Consider the following 20,865-nt stretch of genomic DNA (forward strand, 5'->3'; position numbering starts at 1 on the left):
AATCTTTGTTCTCAGGTATGTATCTCTTCGCTCCGACATCAAAACCTACATTTTTATAGCCATTGAAAAGTCAAGTCATAGGCCTATCACTTTTCTATTTTGAGTCAAAGTCAAAAACCCCTCCAGGGTTTTCACTTTTTAACTCCAAAACCGGAATAGAAGCATACTTTACAGACTCAAACAACTGAACAATCTATCTTTCAAAAGATGTTTTCTCCAACCGCTCATCAAATCAAGGTAATCTTAGTGGCATAAAAAAGTTAATGTTTTTATTTATCTCTGGCTTTTTTTTATTTTTCTTGATTTTTGGCACATATGGCTAAAAAATAGCATGGAACAGAAAGAAAAAGTGCAGTCGCACCTGTTCCAGTCTATAGAGCATGCTTATATTTTGATTTTGGAATGCAAAAACAGAATCCTTAGAGGGGTTTTTGGTTCTGACTCAAAAAAGAAAAGTTACAAGCCTATGTCTCAGCTTTCCAAAGATTGTAAATACGCAAGTTTTTTACATTGAATCAGAGAGATATAGATCTAAGTACAGAGACTGTTATGCAAAAAATAGTCACATATTTTAGAGAAAATGTGTATATATTTAAAAAATCGCATGTGCAAAGGATAAAAAGGTATTTTTAAAATCAAATATTTTATTATTTTGGACATAAAAAATACCAAAAATATAGGAAATTTTAGAAAACGCATCATATTTGTCGTGCAATACAGTACGACCATTTTCATTTTTTGTGACCAAGTCAAGATATATATTTTGATAGGATCCAACTGGTTCACATGAATTTGAAGGCTTGATGTCTACCAAATTATGACATAGGCAGGATGTTGGTGGGTCAACACTAGATCCAATCAGACTAGAGCCAGTACGGTCAATAGAAGAGTATAGTTGCGATCAGTTGAGGCCTATTTAATTTCTACACATCCAGATCACAAAGCCTATTTGTGAAGGGCCAACTCATAAACAAGCAGATTGAGTTGGAACCCTCATGGATCTGGATCTCAACTCAAAGATGACTGGATTTATGAAATTAAAACTTAATTTCTGTAGTTGGAGGCTTGAATCTGACTGTGGGATACGTTTATTGTAGTCCAGGCTTGAACTGAATCATGAGATCCATTTTGTAAAGAGTACGATCCACTTAAGGGTTAAACAGATCTGCAAGATCCAATATGTAATTAGGAGGATTAATAGGATCAAAAAATTTCAAGACCAATAGTGTATGGTTCTGGATCAAGTAGTAGGAATCCTAAAATGTGGCAATGCAAATAAGATACTCTAAAGATGGCAGACAAGTATTGTGGAAAGACAAATACGATCCATTCAATGTCCGTAGAGTCCATATTAGGATATGTTAATGATAGTAAGAGTAATTTTGGTATTAGGGTTGAGTCAGGTTGGATAAGATTTAAAATCCAGTTTTGTAATTGGTTTAGATTTGAAGCCGGGTCACTAAGATCCGTGTCAGTCTGGATCCATGGTTAGTCCTGAGGAGGACGTGTGCGTGGGGAGCACTTAAAGGCACTTAGAAAACTCAGTGGTGCTTGAGAGGACTAAATGGAGTCTAAGAACTCTAAAGGGTGCCCATAGGTGAGTATGCATTAGGAACTTAGCTAGCTAGCTTATGAATAGAGAACTAAGCACCTCTCTCGTTTCATGTTAGATTAAGAAATTGTAGAGGTCGACCTCCTTTAAGGACACCTCTCTCTCCCTCTTGTATCATGTTAGATTAAGAAATTGGAGTTAGATGTCAACCTCCTTTAATAGCACATTCCTCTCTCTCTTTTTGACCCCCACTCTCTACATTCTCCTTCACCCCCATGAAGCCTTCACACATAACAGACCAACCAACCTTCACTGATCCCCCCACGCCTAGCTTGCCTTCTCTTGCCCTTAGCGGCCTAGCTAACCACACCGTACCCTTACTCTCACACGCATCTCACGCTTATTCTTCCTCTTGATTACTCAAGTAGCAGGCTAAGGCCTTGGCTTGCCGAATGGCCACTGGCCACTAAGCCAAGTTTCGTAATTAATGCGTTGGCATCAGACTTGAGCCTACCGAAACACCACGCTTCAGGTATCATTCTTAGTGTTACTGTTTGAGAGCCTAAACAGTAAGTTGCGTTCAGACTGATTGACAAGTTTCGCACCAAGCTTTGTTGCAGCCAACTCAAACCGTAACACTACGAAATTAGATGGCCTGAAGCTGAGCACCCAAGTCAGGGATCACCAAGACTATCAACAGGTTCGTAATCAAATGTAGTTTTTGTTAGCCGCCCAAAACTAACATTTGCAACTATATAATTAGTTATAACCCCCATGAACTTGGGTACACCACGATGTCGAGTCAACAAACTTTTCTTTCTCCAACCCACCTCCCTAATACAAGCACTCTTGAACATTATATTGTTTCTTTCAATTCTGAACAGATTAACCTCCATCTAAAAAATATAGCAAGTGAAATAGTACTTTACACAGTTCACTTCAATATCATCCAATTAATTGACATGCCACAACGTTTCAGCATCACACCAACACCAATGAGCTTGTGAGAGAGGTGGCTTTCCCGAGTTATCAAAAATAAAAAACAAAGAATATCTTACAAATACCAAAACAACTTGGAATATCCAATCACCGTAGTTAATTCTTATTACAGCAATATGATGGCTCATAAAATTTATTTGCCAACAAGATATTTATAGATTAATATATATTTTGTTCCTCATACTGAAAAAACAAATTAGTAGAATCTTTCAGCATACAGTATCTCACTTAGTTTATAACAGGTGATATATATACAAAGAATATACAAGCAAACTAGGAGCTTTTAGTGAGTTCACAAACTAAACACACAACCAGCTAAACCAGCACAATATGTCTAACCTGCCAAATCCAGTTACCGTACCTTCCCAATTTCAGTAAATGAACAGTAGCATCACCTCATTGCTTTAGCTATGGCCTGCGTCAAAGCACCAACATTAAGTTGGCAATATTTTTAAGAGAACATGTAGAAAATTTTCAATTATCTTTTAGAAGATGTGCAAAAATTACAATTTTCATATAACAAAAGCGAGATCTGGAAAAAGTGCAAAAGATATTAAACAGGTAGTAAAGCCAACTGCAGGTTCATAGCAGACACAGGGCTAACTATCAAGAAACAAATTAGAAGTAGAAGGAAAGACAAGGAAAAAATCAAGCAACCAAAGGAAAGCATGTTCTAACGATGGCCTGCACTAAAGGATCAAAACTAGATGTGCATAGTTTTATACAAAGCTGCAGCAAGCTTTCAATTATTTTAAACAATTTCTTCCCCATTCAGTACTGTGCAAAGTACAATTTTTGGGCTAACAGGCGCATGGAGTCAAAAATAGATTAATGAATAGGTACTTAGATCCACATCTATGTCACATCGGTGCGGGTGCGGGTGCGGGTGCGGGTGCGGGTGAGGGTGAGGGTGAGGGTGAGGGTGAGGGGGTGCGGCACTTTCAAAAAACTTGGGTGCGGGAGTGCAGCAAAAAAATAAATAAATTATATGTATATATATATATATATAATTTGTGCGGGGGGGGTCGAGCCCCCTCCCTGCGCCCTCTTTGTGCAGGAGAGGGGTCGAGCTGATGAGTTGTGGAGCCTGATTCAGAGTTACAGAAAGGGGGGTCCAGGGGCTCCCCCAGCGCGGGTCCCTGGCGGGGTGGGGGGCAGCGCCCCCCCCAGAACAAATTTTTTTTTTAATAAAAGATTTTGACAAAAAATTTTTTTTTAATAAAAGATTTTGACAAAAAAAAAATTTAATAAAAAAGTTGGACACAAATGACCCTAGGTGCATCTCGGGTTGACCGCACCCGCGTCGAGTCGCGTCGACACGGGTGCGGCACCCTGCTAGCCGAATCCCTGTGACATAGATCCACATTAGAACCTGGGTAAACAAAAAACTGGAAAGAACTAAACACTGAAAAAGATGAAAGAATGATGAAAAGACATTAGCTAGCACAAGGAATTTATGACTCCCAATGTGAATCAGGTAAAAGTCCATCTCTTGTGGGAATGACATGCCTTATCTGACTATAGTTGTTCCCAAATTTTTCTTCATCTGACTGTAGGTTTCCCCAAATTTTTATTTATCTGACTGTAGTTGTTCCCAAATTTTTCTTCATCTGACTGTAGGTGTTCTCAAATTTTTATTTATCCGACCATAGGTGTTCCCACTTTGACAGATATATTATATTTATAAAAGAAACCTGTTGCTCAGGTCATGTGCTTGACAAATAGTCTCTGACAGAAGTTTGCTGTTACCTGTAGAATGATTACGCCTTTTTTTACCCATGCAGTCAAAAGCACTAGTCACCAGATCCTTAAAAAGCCTAGTTGGTGCCTAGATGGTGTTAAGATGGATGTATTTTTCTATATGTATATATATGTATGTGTACATATTAATATAATATATTATAATATATATATATATATCTTAGTCAACCTAGGTTAACATTTTCTAGTTGTTGGAGAGGGTGTCCAACAGCTAGATTCTAGCCGTTGGACCCTCTCGAACGGCTAGAAGGGAATCTCTCTCTCTCCTTTTTTTTGTGTCTATATATATATATATATGGGTGGGTGGGTGCCTTTGTAAGGTGAGAGTGATGGGTAGATTATAGGCTTTTGTGTATTTGAGTGTTTGTAGTAAGGTTGCTTGTAATTTTCATTTTTTATATGATTTCAATTTCATACTTAATGAAATTATTCATTTTATAATTCTTGTATTCCATTGTTACTTCTATGGTGTGAGTATATCCAAATACATTGTATTTTTGGTTCTTGACATTCATTCCAAAGTGCATCAGGATTCGTGCCATTTTCATGACGGTATCAGTATGAGGCATCATGGTCTTGGAAAAGATTTGTATGGTATGGTACGGATTCAAGGTCTTCGCATTCCAGTATGTGTATGCTTGTTCTTATGTTCATATATGTGTATACATGGCTTATCGTTGAGATTTTTAGTGTATCATGATGTTTACTTAACAAGTTTAATTATGTGACCAAGCATGATTTTTTTGTGAACTTAAAGATTATGAATCTTAGAAATTTTTCACATAGTATTGTCTTTAGTGATAACATGGATATCTTCCATGAGTTTATAAGGTCTTTCTATCATTATGTGAATGTATTATTCCATGTATGTTTTAGTGATATTGCCTTTTTTTGAAAAATATCTTATTGAGTAAAAATTATTCTCAAGATTGATGGCTTGTGTATAATGTTGGTTTAAGAAATTCTTGCATTATATTCCTAGATATATGCCATGAATAGCCTACATGATTATACTATTAATGGGATAATTATGGTTTGTCATCATGTATCCAACTACATGTTTTAATAATTTTGAACATATCATGCATTTTTTTGTGCATTTCATCTTGAATAAAGATTATATTTTTTAGTGTTCTTTTAAGCTCTTAAGTAGCTATTGTACTTATGTCTCTTTCTTTGTGTTCTTGTATTTGCCTATTGTTTGAAGTGTGTGATTGAGAATCTCTATACGTTTGGCTTCAAGTGTCTCATAAACTCATAGTAGACTTATGATTTAGATCTAACTTCTTAAAAGCTTCTTTTTAATAAGATCATATATATTGTTTTTGTCTCCTTGTTGAGAGTTATTGAATCTTTTGTATGTGATGTGCCTTAGTGCACTTGTTCCTTGATTGATGGATTTATGACTTCATTTTGAAGAATTCTCAAAGTTCATCAACTCTATGTAGATTATTTATATTGAGCATGATTCTTGTTTGTGTATTCAAGGTTGTAAAAAATGTCATGTGACATATTGTTGTGCATATGATTGCACTATATTCATTCTAAGATTTCATCTCCTTTATTGGATTTTGATTTGAAACTTTGCCTTTTCAAATCGGTTCTTTTTTTTATGAACTCACCTATTTGGAAATTGTTTTAGTATGTATTGCCTTTTTATGGCATTTGGATTGTCCATCACTAAATTTTATATAATGCATCATTTGTTTTCGGCACTGTTTTAAAACTCGCCGAGTCAACTCGGTGACTCGGCTGACTCGGCTCGGCTCGGCCCTCTAGCGAGTCAACCCGGCAAGCTTAACTCGGGCTGCGAAAACTCGGCTGCTGACTCGGGCAAGTTCTGGGATGTTTGAAATTTGATTTTTTGGGTATTTCACACACACATATTCACTTTTGTACTGAATAATACATCTTTCCCATGGACTGTCAGGAAAGATCTTTTTGAACAAATAACTGTTATAGTATATAAATCAAACAACAAAGCATTCTAGTCTATAAACCCAATTAACAAAGAATTCTATGCATCTAAAAGCAGGGATTTCTTTCAAGACACATGAAGATTGGAGAGTTAGGACCTAAGGATTCTTTATCTGAATATCACATATTACTTTACATACATGATGATACAACTTCATAAAAAAACTCTGCCTCTATAACTAACATTGCCCCATCACCACCCTTTCGTGGACCACTAGAGGTCCAAGGCAACTTCTAGTTTTCCACTTTATGTTCTTGTAAATGATAGTTTATCTTATAGAGTGATACTTTTCCCCAGTCTGTAGCATTTGGTGCAGCTTCTAGGCCATTTTACCAACATCATCTTTCTCTGTTTCTGCCCTTTGTCTAATTAGAATCTTTTTTATTTAAGAGCTGGGCATCATGAATCTAAGGCCTACAGCAATTTCACTTTTCCTAACCTCTAATCTTAGGCATTGAAAATTTTATTCTATCTTCTTTCGAGTTGCTAATAGCTGTTTGAATTCTTTCAAGGTGATGCATGGTGCAGAAAATCTGTCCAACTCCATTATGTGTTCTTTGTTTGTCCAAATAATGAATCTCTTAACTCGACCTGCCATTCTCTGTATATTGCATGATCCAAGTGACTGCAATCCATAATCACACAGGATACCAGTGCCATTGGGATCATGTAGTTCCCAAGGGCTATGAAGGTGTTGGCGTGATGAATCACTCTTGTACTGAATAATACATCTTTCCCATGGACTGACAATTTATATATTGTTTTTCTTTTAAAATCAAAAGTTAACAAAACCCGGTCTGAGTCACCGAGTTGACCCGCCGATTCACGACTCGAGTTCCGAGTCACGGGTTTTAAAACCTTGGTTTTTGGCCTTGTTGTTATTGGGTCGGGGTTAGTCGTACCACCACCAACATCATCTTCATTGCCACCGCATCCATCTACCATGATCACTACCACATTGTCACCATCACCATTACCACCAACACCACTATTAGGTTTAGCTAGTCCTATAACATCTAGGTTTCACAACTAAGTCTTCCAGTCAGGTGGAGTCACATACCCTAAGTCACACGGACTCGGCTAAAAGGTCGATGCACCCGCGTCGACACGCCCCGACACGGGTGCAGCTTCGAACATGGGGCGGACACGGTCAACTAAGTGTCGGACTTGATCAACACACCGGGGCCGAGTCTGTCCACATTTTGGACTCGGTCAACTTTGACCGAGCCTATTTTTATCCATTTATTAAAATTAATTTGTGTTGTTACTTCAATAGAATTACTTTTTTATTTTTGCCTTAAAATTTACAATCTTATTATTGTTATATATATATATATAGTCGTGTCCCCGTGTCCGAAAAATTTGAAATTGCTTCGCACCCGTACCCGTACCCGCACCCATGTGACATAGCACATACCCATACCCAGACCCTAAAATCCCCAATTAAGGGGTTTGGGTCAGTGCCCACCTTCATTGTTATGCTCTCTCTCTCTCTCTCTCTCTCTCTCTCTCTCTCTCTCTCTCTCTCTCTCTCTCTCTCTCTCTCTCTCTCTCTCATGTGCATGTGCCTACACACACATTTAATGCCAACCCTAATTCAGATTTTTTGTTCTCACAATTGAGATTCATTAGTTTTGTGGTAAGAAGGTTTCACAACTAAGTTTCACTATTTCAATGTATTGGTGAATCTCAATTTCATTGAAACTGTGAGTTTTGCTAGCGAAAGTTAGTTTCATTGAAACTGTGAGTTTTGCTAGATCAGTGTTTTAGTTGAACGGTAAAATCGTCAGAAATGCCCCCTAATTTAGTAAAAATCGGGTGAGTAGGTATGTGAGGTGAGTTGTGTGTGCACCTCATGTCATCTTATCAATCTAGATTCTCAAGTTTATGAGTGGCGTGTTGTCATTTGTGTTGAGTCTGTTTGATGGATGATTTGCCTCTGAACTTATTGTTGTTGAAAATTTGAGTTAGTCGTTGGGGTGAGTTGTGTTTACACCTCATGTCATCTTGTCAGTTTAGGTACATATCTAACTAGTAGGTGATTGACCTCATCTATGAGTGCGTTTTATCACTCGTTTGTTTATATGATCATTGTTATAGTATTAGATGTTTGATATCTTGTTTTTCTTGTGATGGTAGTTATGTTTTTTAAACCATGGATTTTGAAAGATTGTTAAAAACGTTATTTTTATTCTTCTTGAAGGCATTTGTTTTGTTTTTCATTACAAGCTCTCTAAACTCTTGTATTCCCTCTTGTTATGCCTCGTATCTAAGTGTCATTATATGTAGACAAGAGATGTTTATTTACACGTTTGTGTATTTGTTTAGCCCATAAGTGGCATTGAGATTATACTCTTGTTCTAGTAGCTTATACACTTATTTTGAGTGTCATTATATGCAGCCAAGAGATGTTTATTTACACTTGTGTGTGTTTGTTTAGACCATAAGTGGCATTGAGATTATACTCTTGTTGTAGTAGCTAAGTGTCATTGTATGTAGACAAGAGATGTTTATTCGTACTTTTGTGTGTTTGCTCATAAGTGGCATTGAGATTATACTATTGTTCTAGTCGCTGACACATTTGTTTTAAGTGTCATTTTATATAGACAAGAGATAATTCTTATGCATAAATTCATACATTTTCATGCATGAACATGTGCAATAATTGATTAAAAATGCTTTTTGCGAAGGTTTTCACGTTTTATCAAAATTGAAATTTGAGCAAATTTGAGCCTTGTTGGAGTAATTAGGGGAGAATAATTAAGTTTTTAGAAATTACTTTTTAAAAGAGAGACATTTTAAAAATATTGAAAATTTATTGGACTCTTTTTGAAATAATTTCTCCAAATATAATTACACACTATAAATAGAATATTTAAGGACCACAGAAAATGTTTTTTTTCCTTTATGTAGCCTGCGCCCACCCCCCGCCCCCCTCTCCTCTCTGCCTCCCTTTCTTCCCCTTGTTTGCCTACCTCTGTCTTCTTGCTTATTATGCTTTTCACTCCTGCTTCTAAACCTCATCGCCGTCGGTTCCTTGCATCCCCTCTGTCGGAAAGAGAGCAGAGTTCGTTCGGTTGCACAGATAAAAACCAATTTCTTCTTCTTCCCCTTTCTCCATAGTTTAGTTTCATAGCATGCATTGTAGTTAGATTTTTGGTATTTTCATGGCATATTGCATGATTTAATTTCATCATATCATATATCCATTGTTTATCATTTTGGAAAAGAAGAAAAGAAAAAATAATAATAATAAATAATAAAGTAATCATTTTTCTTTATTTGCGTGCCAAGGTAGATAATTGTGTGTTTAATTTAATTTTTTATTTTCTTCACGTTATTTGTTGTGTTTTAGTTAATTAGTTTAATTTTAGTTAATTAGTTTAATTAGAATTAGAGTGGAATAATCATTTCCATTGAATAACGTTTTCTTTAGCATTTACGATTTTCTCATTATTTTAAAATTTTTTTTGTTCATATAAAGTTGACATTTTTCTGTAGTTACTAACCAATTAATTAGTTGTTTAGTTCTTAGTTAGTATATTTTAACATGTTTAAGTAGTTGCATTGACTGATTCTTGCTATTTCTTTTAATTGCAAAAGAGTTAGATTACTTGTTCGGTAAATTAGAACAGATAGTTAATTGTTTCTTTTATTTATTTATTTTAGAAAATTAAAATAGATAAAATTATTGTTTTCAGTAATCAGTTTAGTTTATTTTTATTTTCAGAATTTATATTTTCAGCAATTAGATTTAATTTAGTTAGCATTAATTGATTATCATTTGCCCTAAATGGAATTAGTTTAGCCGATTTAGGTAGTTTATTTCATGCAATTAGTTAGTTTTAATTTTATGCTAAATCTGATTTTTTTACAGCAATTAAATGTATATAGGTTCAGTTTATGTGATTAGAATAGTTAGAAATTAATTAGTTTAGTTTAATTACATTAGCCGATTTTATATTCCTGCACTCAAATTATCGATTTTCGTAGATAGGTTTATTTATTGTTTGATTAATTAGTCAACTAAATTTTCTTTTTTAGATTCAGTTAGGATAGTATTTCACGTTAAATTAGTTTATTTCATTATGGTTTACGTTTTCTTTTGATAATTAGTTGATTAGCTTAGTTTCTTTCTTGTTATTTATTTTTAGTTAAATTTCATAGTTTGTTTCTTGTTAAGTAGTTAATTAGCTATGTTAATTTGTCCTCTAGCTAGTTTGATTCATAGTTATTCCATGTTAGTTATAGAATTAGTTATGTTATTTTGTCTTTTAGTGTAGTGTATTTCATAGTTGCTTAGTGTTTTTGTGATTTTTCTTAAAACTAACATGTGATTTTCTTGTAGTTTTCTCTCGTATTTTCATGTTTAGTCTGTTTATTTTTACAGGAGAACGTTCAGACGTGCAGTGAGCCCTCGAAAGTGCCCCCGAAGAGCCCTCTGAGGTCCCTAAAAGGTCCCCTCAAAAGGGCCTTCAAGCCCCTCAGGGAGCCCTCATAAATTAGAAACAATCCCAAGAAGACTAAAAAAAACCAAATGAAAGGAAGGGACAAGAAGCTCAAGCACTGAAGACATTTTCTTTTCTTTTTAGCTTAGAGTTTATTTTATTTATTTTATTTAATTCAAATCAATTTGGATTTGTAATAAGGCACTTTATTTTTATTTGTTTAGGCCCTTCGCAGAGGGCCGCACTCTCGTTTATTTAATTAATTATTTTTATTTTCAAGGCAATAAAGAGTAGTTTAGCCTTTCTGTGGAATACAAAGTATTTTTCTCATTCCCTGAGATCGACCCGGACTCCACCACTCGTGTGACTTGCATAAATTGTTTTCATCAAAAGTATTGTTTTAAAATTTTATTTCATAAAACTCACACCATGGTGAGTTATGTGCACCGATTGTACTCTTGATTAAGTCATTGATATACTTGTTTTGAGTGTCATTATAAGTAGACAAAAGATGTCTTAGCCCTTTAGTGGTATTATGATTATGCTCTTATTCTAGTCACTTATACACTTGATTTTTTAGGATTGGAGATTTAGTGAGGTGACTACTTATAGTGGTCAAACTAGTGTTAAGATTTGCAAATAGCATTCATTGTATTATATAGGATTTTTAAATGTCTTCGTAATTTTTCTAAACTCATTTGCTCTTGTATGAGAAATGATTAATGAAATCATTTTGCATTTAATATGCTTTAGTTGCATGATTTATTTCATGATTAATTGTCTTGTGTGTTTTGCATAAATTTAATTAATGCTTTCTAAGCATTTGTTAATGAATGATATATTATTTTCACCATGTGAGTTATTGGTGTGTATTTTCATTTTGTGTATTCCCTTGGTCCATAAGTGACCACTATCGTATATATATCACATTATAGCCTTTTTGGCATTTATTTGAGATATTGTTGGTTTCATTAGTTAGTTTTCGAAGCTAGTGTTCTTGAAAGATTTTTTTTTTGTTATCTCTTAAAATTGGTCTATAAGTAGCAGTTTCAGTTGTATGGCTAATATTGCTTCTAAAATAAAATTGATCTTTGTGTATTTGACTTCTCTTAAATTTTTTATTGAGTGATTGAAATCATTTCATATCTTCCGCTGGGAAAAAATGATTTGCCATTTATATTTCTTTGAGTTATTTTTTCTTGGTATTGATAATGTTGAAAATTCATGCCTATTATACATTAATATGCTTTTCGTGATAGATATATGGGTGTATGATTTTCATGAATGATTAAAGTGATTAATAATTATCGTGTTTAAAATTAGTGATTTTACAAAATTAATTTACTTTAAATGATTTTGAAAAATGTTAACTTGACTTATTAAATATCTTTTATATATTGTATGTGTGTGTTTGGCCATCCTCTCTCCATAATATATAACTAATATAGTTATCCTTTGAAATTGTCTTATGATATATATGTTAATAGTTGGGCAGTTGGGATGTTTTGTTAGCTCTATTTATGGGTTTTCAATAATTGATGATATTGAAGATCCTTTGTATAATGGAGCATATGATTGAGCACTCCCTAAAAAACCACCAAATGGAAGAACTTGATGAAGTTTATGAAGACACTTTACGTAATGGGTTTCTTTTTTTGTAATTTCAAACTTACGACTCACTCTAAGTTCGAGGGGAGTGTTAAGAGGGATGTATTCTTCTATGTATATAATATATATATATATATATTAGTCAACCTAGGTTGACTAAGTATATGTCAACCTAGGTTGATATCTTCTAGTTGTTGGAGAGGGTGTCCAATGGCTAGATTTCTAGCCGTTGGACCCTCTCCAATGACTAGAAGGTAATCTCCTTTCCCCTCTTCTCTTCTTTAATCTCTCTTTCTTCTCCCTTTTTGTGTGTGTGTGTATATGTATATATGTATATATATATATATGGGTGGATGGTTGACTTTGTAAGGTGAGAGTGATGGATAGAGTATAGGCTTTTATGTGTTTGAGTGTTTGTAATAAAGTTTGTAATTTTTTATTTTTTGTATTATTTCAATTTCATACTTAATGAAATTATTCATTTTATAATTCTTGTATCTCATTGTTACTTCTACGGTGAGTGTGTATTAAAATACATTGTATTTTTGGTTCTTGGTATCCATTCCGGAGTGCATCGGGATTAATGTCATTTTCATGAAAGATGGCAGATCCTTAAAGTGCAATGCCTAGCGCTTTTGACTGCATAGGTAAAGAAACTTTAATCAAACTGCAGCTGGCAGCAAAGTTCTCAAGCACAGGACCAGGACAACAGGTTTCTTTTAGAAATATAATCTACATTTAAATCAAATGTGTATGGAAGTGAAAATTGAAAACTACTAGCACTAGTGTTGCAGCTAAAGCTGCCTGGCAGTTGACTTGAGAGAGAGAGATTCCCCTGTTGATGAAACCATTGATATTAAGCAAAATGTGCACATCCATGTCACATAGACATGAAGACTAGCATGGGACATGACACAGATGTGCATGGCACAAACAACAAAGTTTTGTAATTCTAGGATTTGAAGGACGTGCATGCTGTATATACATAATATTAATAAATTTTAAAAGCAAAAAATTAAGAAACTCTGAAATAAAGGATCAAAACTAAACAAAAATGCAACATTATGAATACGGTGCTGATCATAGCAATGAGATGTCATGGCATGTCCAAAATTCTTGTCAGTGCCGTATCATGTCAACACGAGATCTGCAGGATAAGCTTTCATGTGACATCCGCACAAGCATATCTTTGTGGATGCATGGAAAACATCCTGTACTAAGACCTAATATACCAATCCGGTAAGCATTTTGAAGCACATAAATTACACAAACTTTGGGATTTAATGAGATGGCTGGATGGTTAGGCACACTATCATAACCTATGTCACCTGGGTACAGGTGCGGGTACGGAGGGTATGACACGGCAATTCTAAAAAATGTGGGTACGGGGACACGGCTAAATATATACTGAAAAATATATATTATATATCTAAAATATATACTGAAAATATATATCATATATCTAAAATATATATTATATATTGAAAATATAATATAATGTAGGACGTGAAATGCCGTGTCTGGTACCCGTACTGTGTCGACACGGGTGTGGTACGGCACCCAAAGTACTGTGTCATGGTATCTTAGATCATAACTAAGGCGTTATCCCACAAGGGTTATATTGCACAAATGTCCATATAGCCTCATGTTATCCAACCAGGGTGTCTGCGACTTGCATCGAGTTTGGACACTAACCATGTTTTATGGATCACTTGAATTGTTCAGAAAATCAAAACATGTCACATTCAGAAGCCCTGAGCAAGCGACAACCACCCCCAACACACCAACATAAAGAATAAATGAACATGCTGACATGAACTAAATGCAAAATCAGCATGTTTAATGCAAAATCTGCGTGTCGCGGTATCTTAGATCATAACTAAGGCATTATCCCACAAGGGTTATATTGCACAAATGTCCATATAGCCTCATGTTATCCAACCAGGGTGTCTGCGACTTGCATCAAGTTTGGACACTAATCATGTGTTTTGGATCACTTGTAATAGAATTTAGATTCTAGACCCTAACCTAAAAATCCATTTTCAAAAAAATGAACATCCATTAAGAATGATCCATACTTGTGATCTATCAAGTTTCAGCTCAAGTCAATTCAAGAACCCACCAAGTTTGTTTGAGCTCATACTTTTTCTTATCATTTGTCCCTTAACCACACTACCATTTTTCAGAATCAGAAATGAATTCACATTTTGATAGGTTTCCACTATTGGTCTGAACTGAACCTTATATGTGATGTATATGAAATGTCTCCTATCTAATGTGGATCTTCATGGTACCTAAAACATCCAATAGCTAGAGATTTAGAGGTAGAATGTAGAATCTATGTTCCAGACTTTGCTCCAAATACAGAAAGTCAAACTTAACCACACTACCACAACTGAAAAGAGGAAAAAGTTAAAAAAGGGGGAAACCGAAAGCTCCATTTAAGGATATAAACAAGCCAGATTTAGCTGAAACCAGACCTAACCAAGCATGAACTGAACTGACCTTGGTAGAAACACTTTTTAGCAAATCACATATAACCAACTATCTATGTAGTCAAAAGCGCTAGGTGGTGCCTAGTCGGTAGACCCTTAAAAAGACTAGGCGGGACTAGTCGGTACCCCAATTAGAATATAAAATAGTATACAAAATATACATAAAAATATGTTTCATTTTTTTACTAATAAGATGTTTTCATCACACAAGTACAAAATTACACATGCTTTCACAAAATATATTAATAAACATAACCAGAATATACATATATATAACTGTACACACACACACACACACACACACATATATATATATATATATATATATATATATATTCAATTATTCATAACATATTCAGTATAATCAACAAAATATGCGTTCAGCCTTTCACAGAAGCATAATACACACATATATAAATAACATCTTACATAATCCATAATACTAAACATGCATTCAAGCTTTTATAGAAAAAATCATTAGAAACAAAGTAACATACACATATATAAAAAAACATAATCCATTGAAATTAACTGTAAATGCTTTTAATGTTTCGCAGAAAAAATCCCAAAAGCAAAGTAACACACATATATATATATAAAAGCATGTTTTCATCATTTCACAGAACAAATCACACACACACACACACACACACACACACACATATATATATATATATATATAAAAGTATATATACAAAAAAAACAGAATATATATAATAATAATAAATGACTAAACTGCCCTCGTGTCTAGGCAGGGGCAGCTTAATCATCAACTAGGCGCCTTAGTCGGTGCCTAGTCGGCAAAATTGGTACCTTTTAAGGTACCCACCTAGGAATTGCAAAGCCTAGGCATTTTACAATCGTCTAGACTGACTAGCCAGTGCCTAGTCGGGGCTTTTGACTACATAGCCAACTATGTAGTCAAAAGTGCGGACCAGGCACCCAGTTGGGATAGTCGCTAGGAAAACTAGGAATTGGCCAACTTCCTAGGTTTAATTTTTACAACAACAACAACTATGCCTTGATAGGGTACCAAATTTTCCGACTGCCCCGCGTAGGAGCAAGGGTAGTATAGTCTTTTAAAAAATGTCTTTTTTTATGCAGGGGGAGGGGTCAAAACCCTAGCCCCCCTTTTACTTTACTCTCTCTCTCTCTCTCTCTCTCTCTCTCTCTCTCTCTCTCTCTCTTCTTCTTCTTCTTCTTCTTCTTCTTCTTCTTCGGCCCCGTCTCTGCCTCTGCCTCTCACCCTTGCCTACTCTCTTCTTAGATTATGCTATCTAGACTATGTTTAAATTATATAGCTTTCGCTGATATTGGCAGTTGTTTGCTAGTTTTTTCGCTTGTTCTTAATTTTTGGGCAGGTTTTGTGATATAACAGGTTTACTATGCTAGACCATAGTGGTATCGTATACTTTGTGGAATTTTTTTTTATTAATTTTATGTTTGATACATGTCTTCTATTAGTTGTAGCACTTTATTTTAAGAATTTAGATTATGTTTAAATTATATAGCTTTTGTTGATATCAGCAATTTGCTTGTTTATTCAATTGTTCTTAAGTTTTGGGCAGGTTTTGTAATATAACAGGTTTGCTATGCTTGACGATAGCAATATCTTATACTATGTGCATTTGGTGTTGATTAATTTTATGTTGTATACATGTTTGTTATTAGTTTTAGCACTTTATTTTAAGAATGTAAATCATGTTTAAACTTTAAATTATTTGGCTTTTGTTGATATTGGCAATTGCTTGCTTTATTTATTCAATTGTTATTAATATTTGGGCAGGATTTGTAATTTGACAGGTTTAAATGTCTTATACTTTGTATATTTTCTTCTTGCTGATTAGTTTTATGTTGCATGCATGTTTGCTATTAGTTTTAGCACTATATTTATAAATTTTTAATTCTTTTATATTATTTATTTGGGGTACCAACTACCAACTAATCCGATTAGTCCGGCCTAGTCTCCAACTAGTCTTTTTAGGGGTCTTCCGACTAGGTACAGACTACTTCTTTTGACTACATGGATAACCTAGATTTCATAATCCGGACATCGAGACAAATGATAATAAAAAAACATACAAGGAGAAAGCACTATATAATCCACCAAAATCATAAAGAGCAAATGCAGTCACAAAACAACATCAAGTAAATGAACAAAGGCAAACCTCAATGAGCTCAAAAGTGACACTTTCAACATCACCAAAGACAATGGCTGTGGACTGAGTCTGAGGCAGTTAGACTTGCAGAACAAACGTCTTCAGCAATCTTGAGTGAGGCAACAGCTTGTGATGCAATCATTCCTGAAATTTCTGCAACTGGGAAGACACCATCATATGATGTCTGGCTCCACATGCCGCTCTCAGAAGTATCAAGGGTGCTTCCATATAGATGCATTTTCCTGTTAGACATGGAAAGATCATAGCTTGAAAATCCATGAGGCAGAGAACTGAATAGTTCCCCACCACCCACTCCGCATCCAGATCTAAATGAATCAGAACCCCATCTCCTTCCTACAGAATATTTTTCATATCTTTGATGAGGGAAAACATTGTCCCATCCACTCATAATAAGACTTGCCTTCCCTGGCCTAGAAAAAAAATCACGTGAACCATTGGCATGCTCCCCAACCATAAATGGTTCCTTATTATCCAAGGGACATGAATCTTCTGATTTTTCATCCATAAGAACATGAAGAGCTACTGCCTCAGCAATTGCTGCACCCTCTTCATCAAGACGCTGTTGTTCTTCTTTCTTTTTCTGTTTCTTCTTCTCAAGTTCAGAACGAATTGCAGCCGATGCTGCAAGCGCTTTCTCTAAGCGCCTTTTTTTCTTCTCCGCCAACTTTAGACGGTCCAATTCATCTTTCACCTGTTTCTTCCTTTCCTTGCGCAGGACAGGCCCCACCACTGCTGATCCCTTAAGAAACTTGACATCATCCATGACTATCCAACCTTGTGGAACAACAGCATCAAAATTTCAAACAATAAACTCTCAAACTGAAAATTTCTATCAAGGAGGGAAAAGAAAATCTACAGTCAAAATTTGCTCATAACTTCAGCACCAATTATTCCTAACAATCCAACCCCTAAATTGGATAATGAGAGAAACAATCAAACCCTTCTTCAGCCCAGAGTTTCACACTAATGAAATCACAAACAAGATACATAGACTTCACCTAACATCAAGCTAATCATGATGTGACAAAAAGGACAAAAAATTGAAGACACCACCAGCATTCTCCAACTTCCTACGCCCATTCAGGTATGAAAGAATACTTCATCTTCCTCACGGTATAGTCCCAAACAGATATAACAGGGCATGGAGCCAACGTGTAGCAACATTCTTTGACAGACACATATCTTGAACCCATATTTACCGATTTCTCCCAACACCGATTGTTCAATCGCATCTTCCAAAAAGAATAGACTACCACCAAGCCACCAAAAAAAATCTCAAGGTACAATGATCGACTTCAGAAGAACGGGCCACCGCAACCACTCCCCATGGCGGCCTAGTGCAAGCAGTTCAAGAAACAACAATAATCATTTTAAATTAAAACAAAATCATGCACCAAGAATCACAAGTAAAGCAATCAAAATAAAAAGAAAAACACCATAAAGCGCATAACAGATCAAGACACTAACAGGAATTCTACTAGACAATAAACTATAATGAACATAAATGAAATCATCCATTAAGAAAGCTTCTCTTCGGCCAAAAGAATGAATCTTCCTGCTTGATCGATTCATCTATCCACAGAGTATCAATAAGGAAAAATCTTTAACCAAAAGAGGCCCTAATAACTTGGAGACGCGAGTGTCATTAGGCTAAGGAAGCCCCGAAGATGCATAACAAACAAAATCGACATCCAAAAAAGGGGCAAAAACATCAATTTATGATCCAAACCCTTCAAAATTTCTAATAGCGCAAAAAATGCAACAGGAAGAAAGAAACGATAATTCGAATAAAATCCTGATCAAACTAACAGTAACTAAAACACAACCGACGCTGAAGACCAAAATTCGCAATTCTTTACACTATCTGATCGAGAAAAATCAAAGCAACGAACGTCTATTGTGAGTAATAAACATTAAAATCAAAGAAACAAGAGATCGAGGGAAGAAATCAAAGATCAACAAGTGAATCGTCCAAATCCCCTTCGAAACGAAGACCGATCTGAGAGAAATACCTCAGAATCTTCTAGAAGCCGTGTATGTGGCCACCATTGTCGACCTCCATCATTCCACCAGAGGGAAAGAGAGAGATACTTTGCTTCCCTCTAACAGATCTCGACTTTTAACCAATTCGCAGGAAGCCAGACCTAAGTCGCTGCGCCCTAACTTATCTATCGGCCTTCTACATACGAAACCCTTATCTTTCGAAAATTTTACGGTGCTGTAACTAGTGGTGCCGGGTAGGTCTGCGAATGGATAGGATATTATCGGATACCCGATCCGAGTTTAAGATTTTGATCCTTAGAGTGTGTTTGGATAGACAGAGTTTGGCAGAATTTTATTCCAATTCCAATAAAATCCTTTGGCTATTCTCCATCCACAAAGAAAATTTTAGTAGCCAATATTTTCCCAAGAAGGTGAATAGAACTTATATTTTACTGGAGCGGCATCTTCCTAAGAGTTTTAAGCTAGGGGTTTAGAACCCATGAGGGTAGCCAATATTTTCCAAAGAAGGTGGATAAAACTTATATTTTTACTGGAACGGCATCTTCTTATGAGTTTCAACTAGGGATGGCAGTGGACCGGGGGAAAGCGGGGCCCGGCCCCGCCTCGCCCCGTTTGGACCGGGGATGAAGGGTATGAAACGGGGATGGAGGCAGGGACAAAGGTTAAAATCCATCCCCGTCCGGGGGTGGAGGCAGGGATGGACGTGCACTTTTCCCCGCCCCGTCCTCTCCACGATCCCCGATCCCCGCCCCGACCACTTTTCCCCACAATATCCCCGCCCTGCCCCGTCTCATCCCCGTTTAAACCAGGGATGGAGGACATGAAACGGGGATGAAGGCGGGGATGGAGGATAAAATCCATTCCCCGCCGGGGATGGAGGCGGGGTGGAGGATAAAATCTTGAGGCGGGGCGGGGGTGGAGACCTTGTCCCCCGCCCCGCCCCACTGCCATCCCTAGTTTCAATTAGGGGTGTCAACGAGCTTGGTTTACCCAGACCTGACCCGAACCAAACCCTATAGGGTCTGGGTATGGTGATAAATAAGAAGACCCGATTAAGACCCGGGCTCGGACCCAAAGGTCCGATTAATACATGGACCTGGGTATAGTTTGTGAAATTTTATACCAGACCCGGACCCGACCCAAGTTTCGATTAAGACCCACAATTTTTCAATGTAAAAATGATAAAAAAAAATTATGTTTTTACCGGCGGGTATGGTCTTGGTTTGCTTCATGTAGTTTTTATCAGGTCTGGTATGGTTTTTCTTATAGTGGACACAATTAGACATGGGTCCAGACCTGATACCATACCCAAAATTCTGTTCCAAGTCTGATTTAACCTGGATCCGAACCAAATCCGACCCATTGACACCTCTATTTATGACCCATGAGGGTAGCCGATATTTTTTCAAGGTGGTGGATAGAACTTATAGTTTTACTTGAGTGGATGTTTTGAGCTTTTTTATTGAAAACAACGATTATATGTGTTGGTTTTTCAATTAGGCCATAATTTTTTAAAAAATGAAATTGCTTTAACATAAAGGTCCATTTCCAATATCAATGGAGTTTGATTTTTTTTATTGGAAGCAAATTTCTCATAAACTTCAAAATTCATATAATATGCGTGTGGTTTTACATTTTAGAGAATAATGTATTCAGCTTTTGATCAAGTGTACCACTTAGGCTTCGAGTCAAGTCCAAGCCTTTGTTTTTGGGCTTGACAAACATTGGGTTGGCCAAATTGAGACTTTTGGACTAACCAATGTTGCATGTTAGATCACAAATAAACCGAATTCATGCATCAAAAACCTGATCTATTGACACAAATAATGGCATTTCACCT

At 35.9% G+C, this 20,865-nt stretch overlaps 1 protein-coding gene across 1 annotated transcript; it reads right to left on the reverse strand.

The window, feature by feature from the left end:
- Positions 1–2,683: 2,683 nt before the first annotated feature.
- Positions 2,684–19,193, reverse strand: LOC149823448 (uncharacterized). The gene is made up of 3 exons (XM_090018843.1): positions 19,034–19,193; positions 17,010–18,355; positions 2,684–2,966 (listed from the first exon to the last, which is right to left on the reverse strand). The coding sequence occupies exon 2, from the start codon at positions 17,782–17,784 to the stop codon at positions 17,041–17,043; it is 744 nt and encodes a 247-aa protein (XP_089874969.1). The 5' UTR covers positions 17,785–18,355; positions 19,034–19,193; the 3' UTR covers positions 2,684–2,966; positions 17,010–17,040.
- Positions 19,194–20,865: the final 1,672 nt, after the last annotated feature.

This window comes from Nuphar pumila, chromosome 10 (assembly GCF_984573655.1).
Source record: "Nuphar pumila chromosome 10, dmNupPumi1.hap1.1, whole genome shotgun sequence".
Lineage (NCBI taxonomy): Eukaryota > Viridiplantae > Streptophyta > Magnoliopsida > Nymphaeales > Nymphaeaceae > Nuphar > Nuphar pumila.

Bases quoted from the DNA above. Each gene is read 5' to 3' on its own strand.
- LOC149823448 (XM_090018843.1), bottom strand. From the start codon at position 17,784: ATGGATGATGTCAAGTTTCTTAAGGGATCAGCAGTGGTGGGGCCTGTC.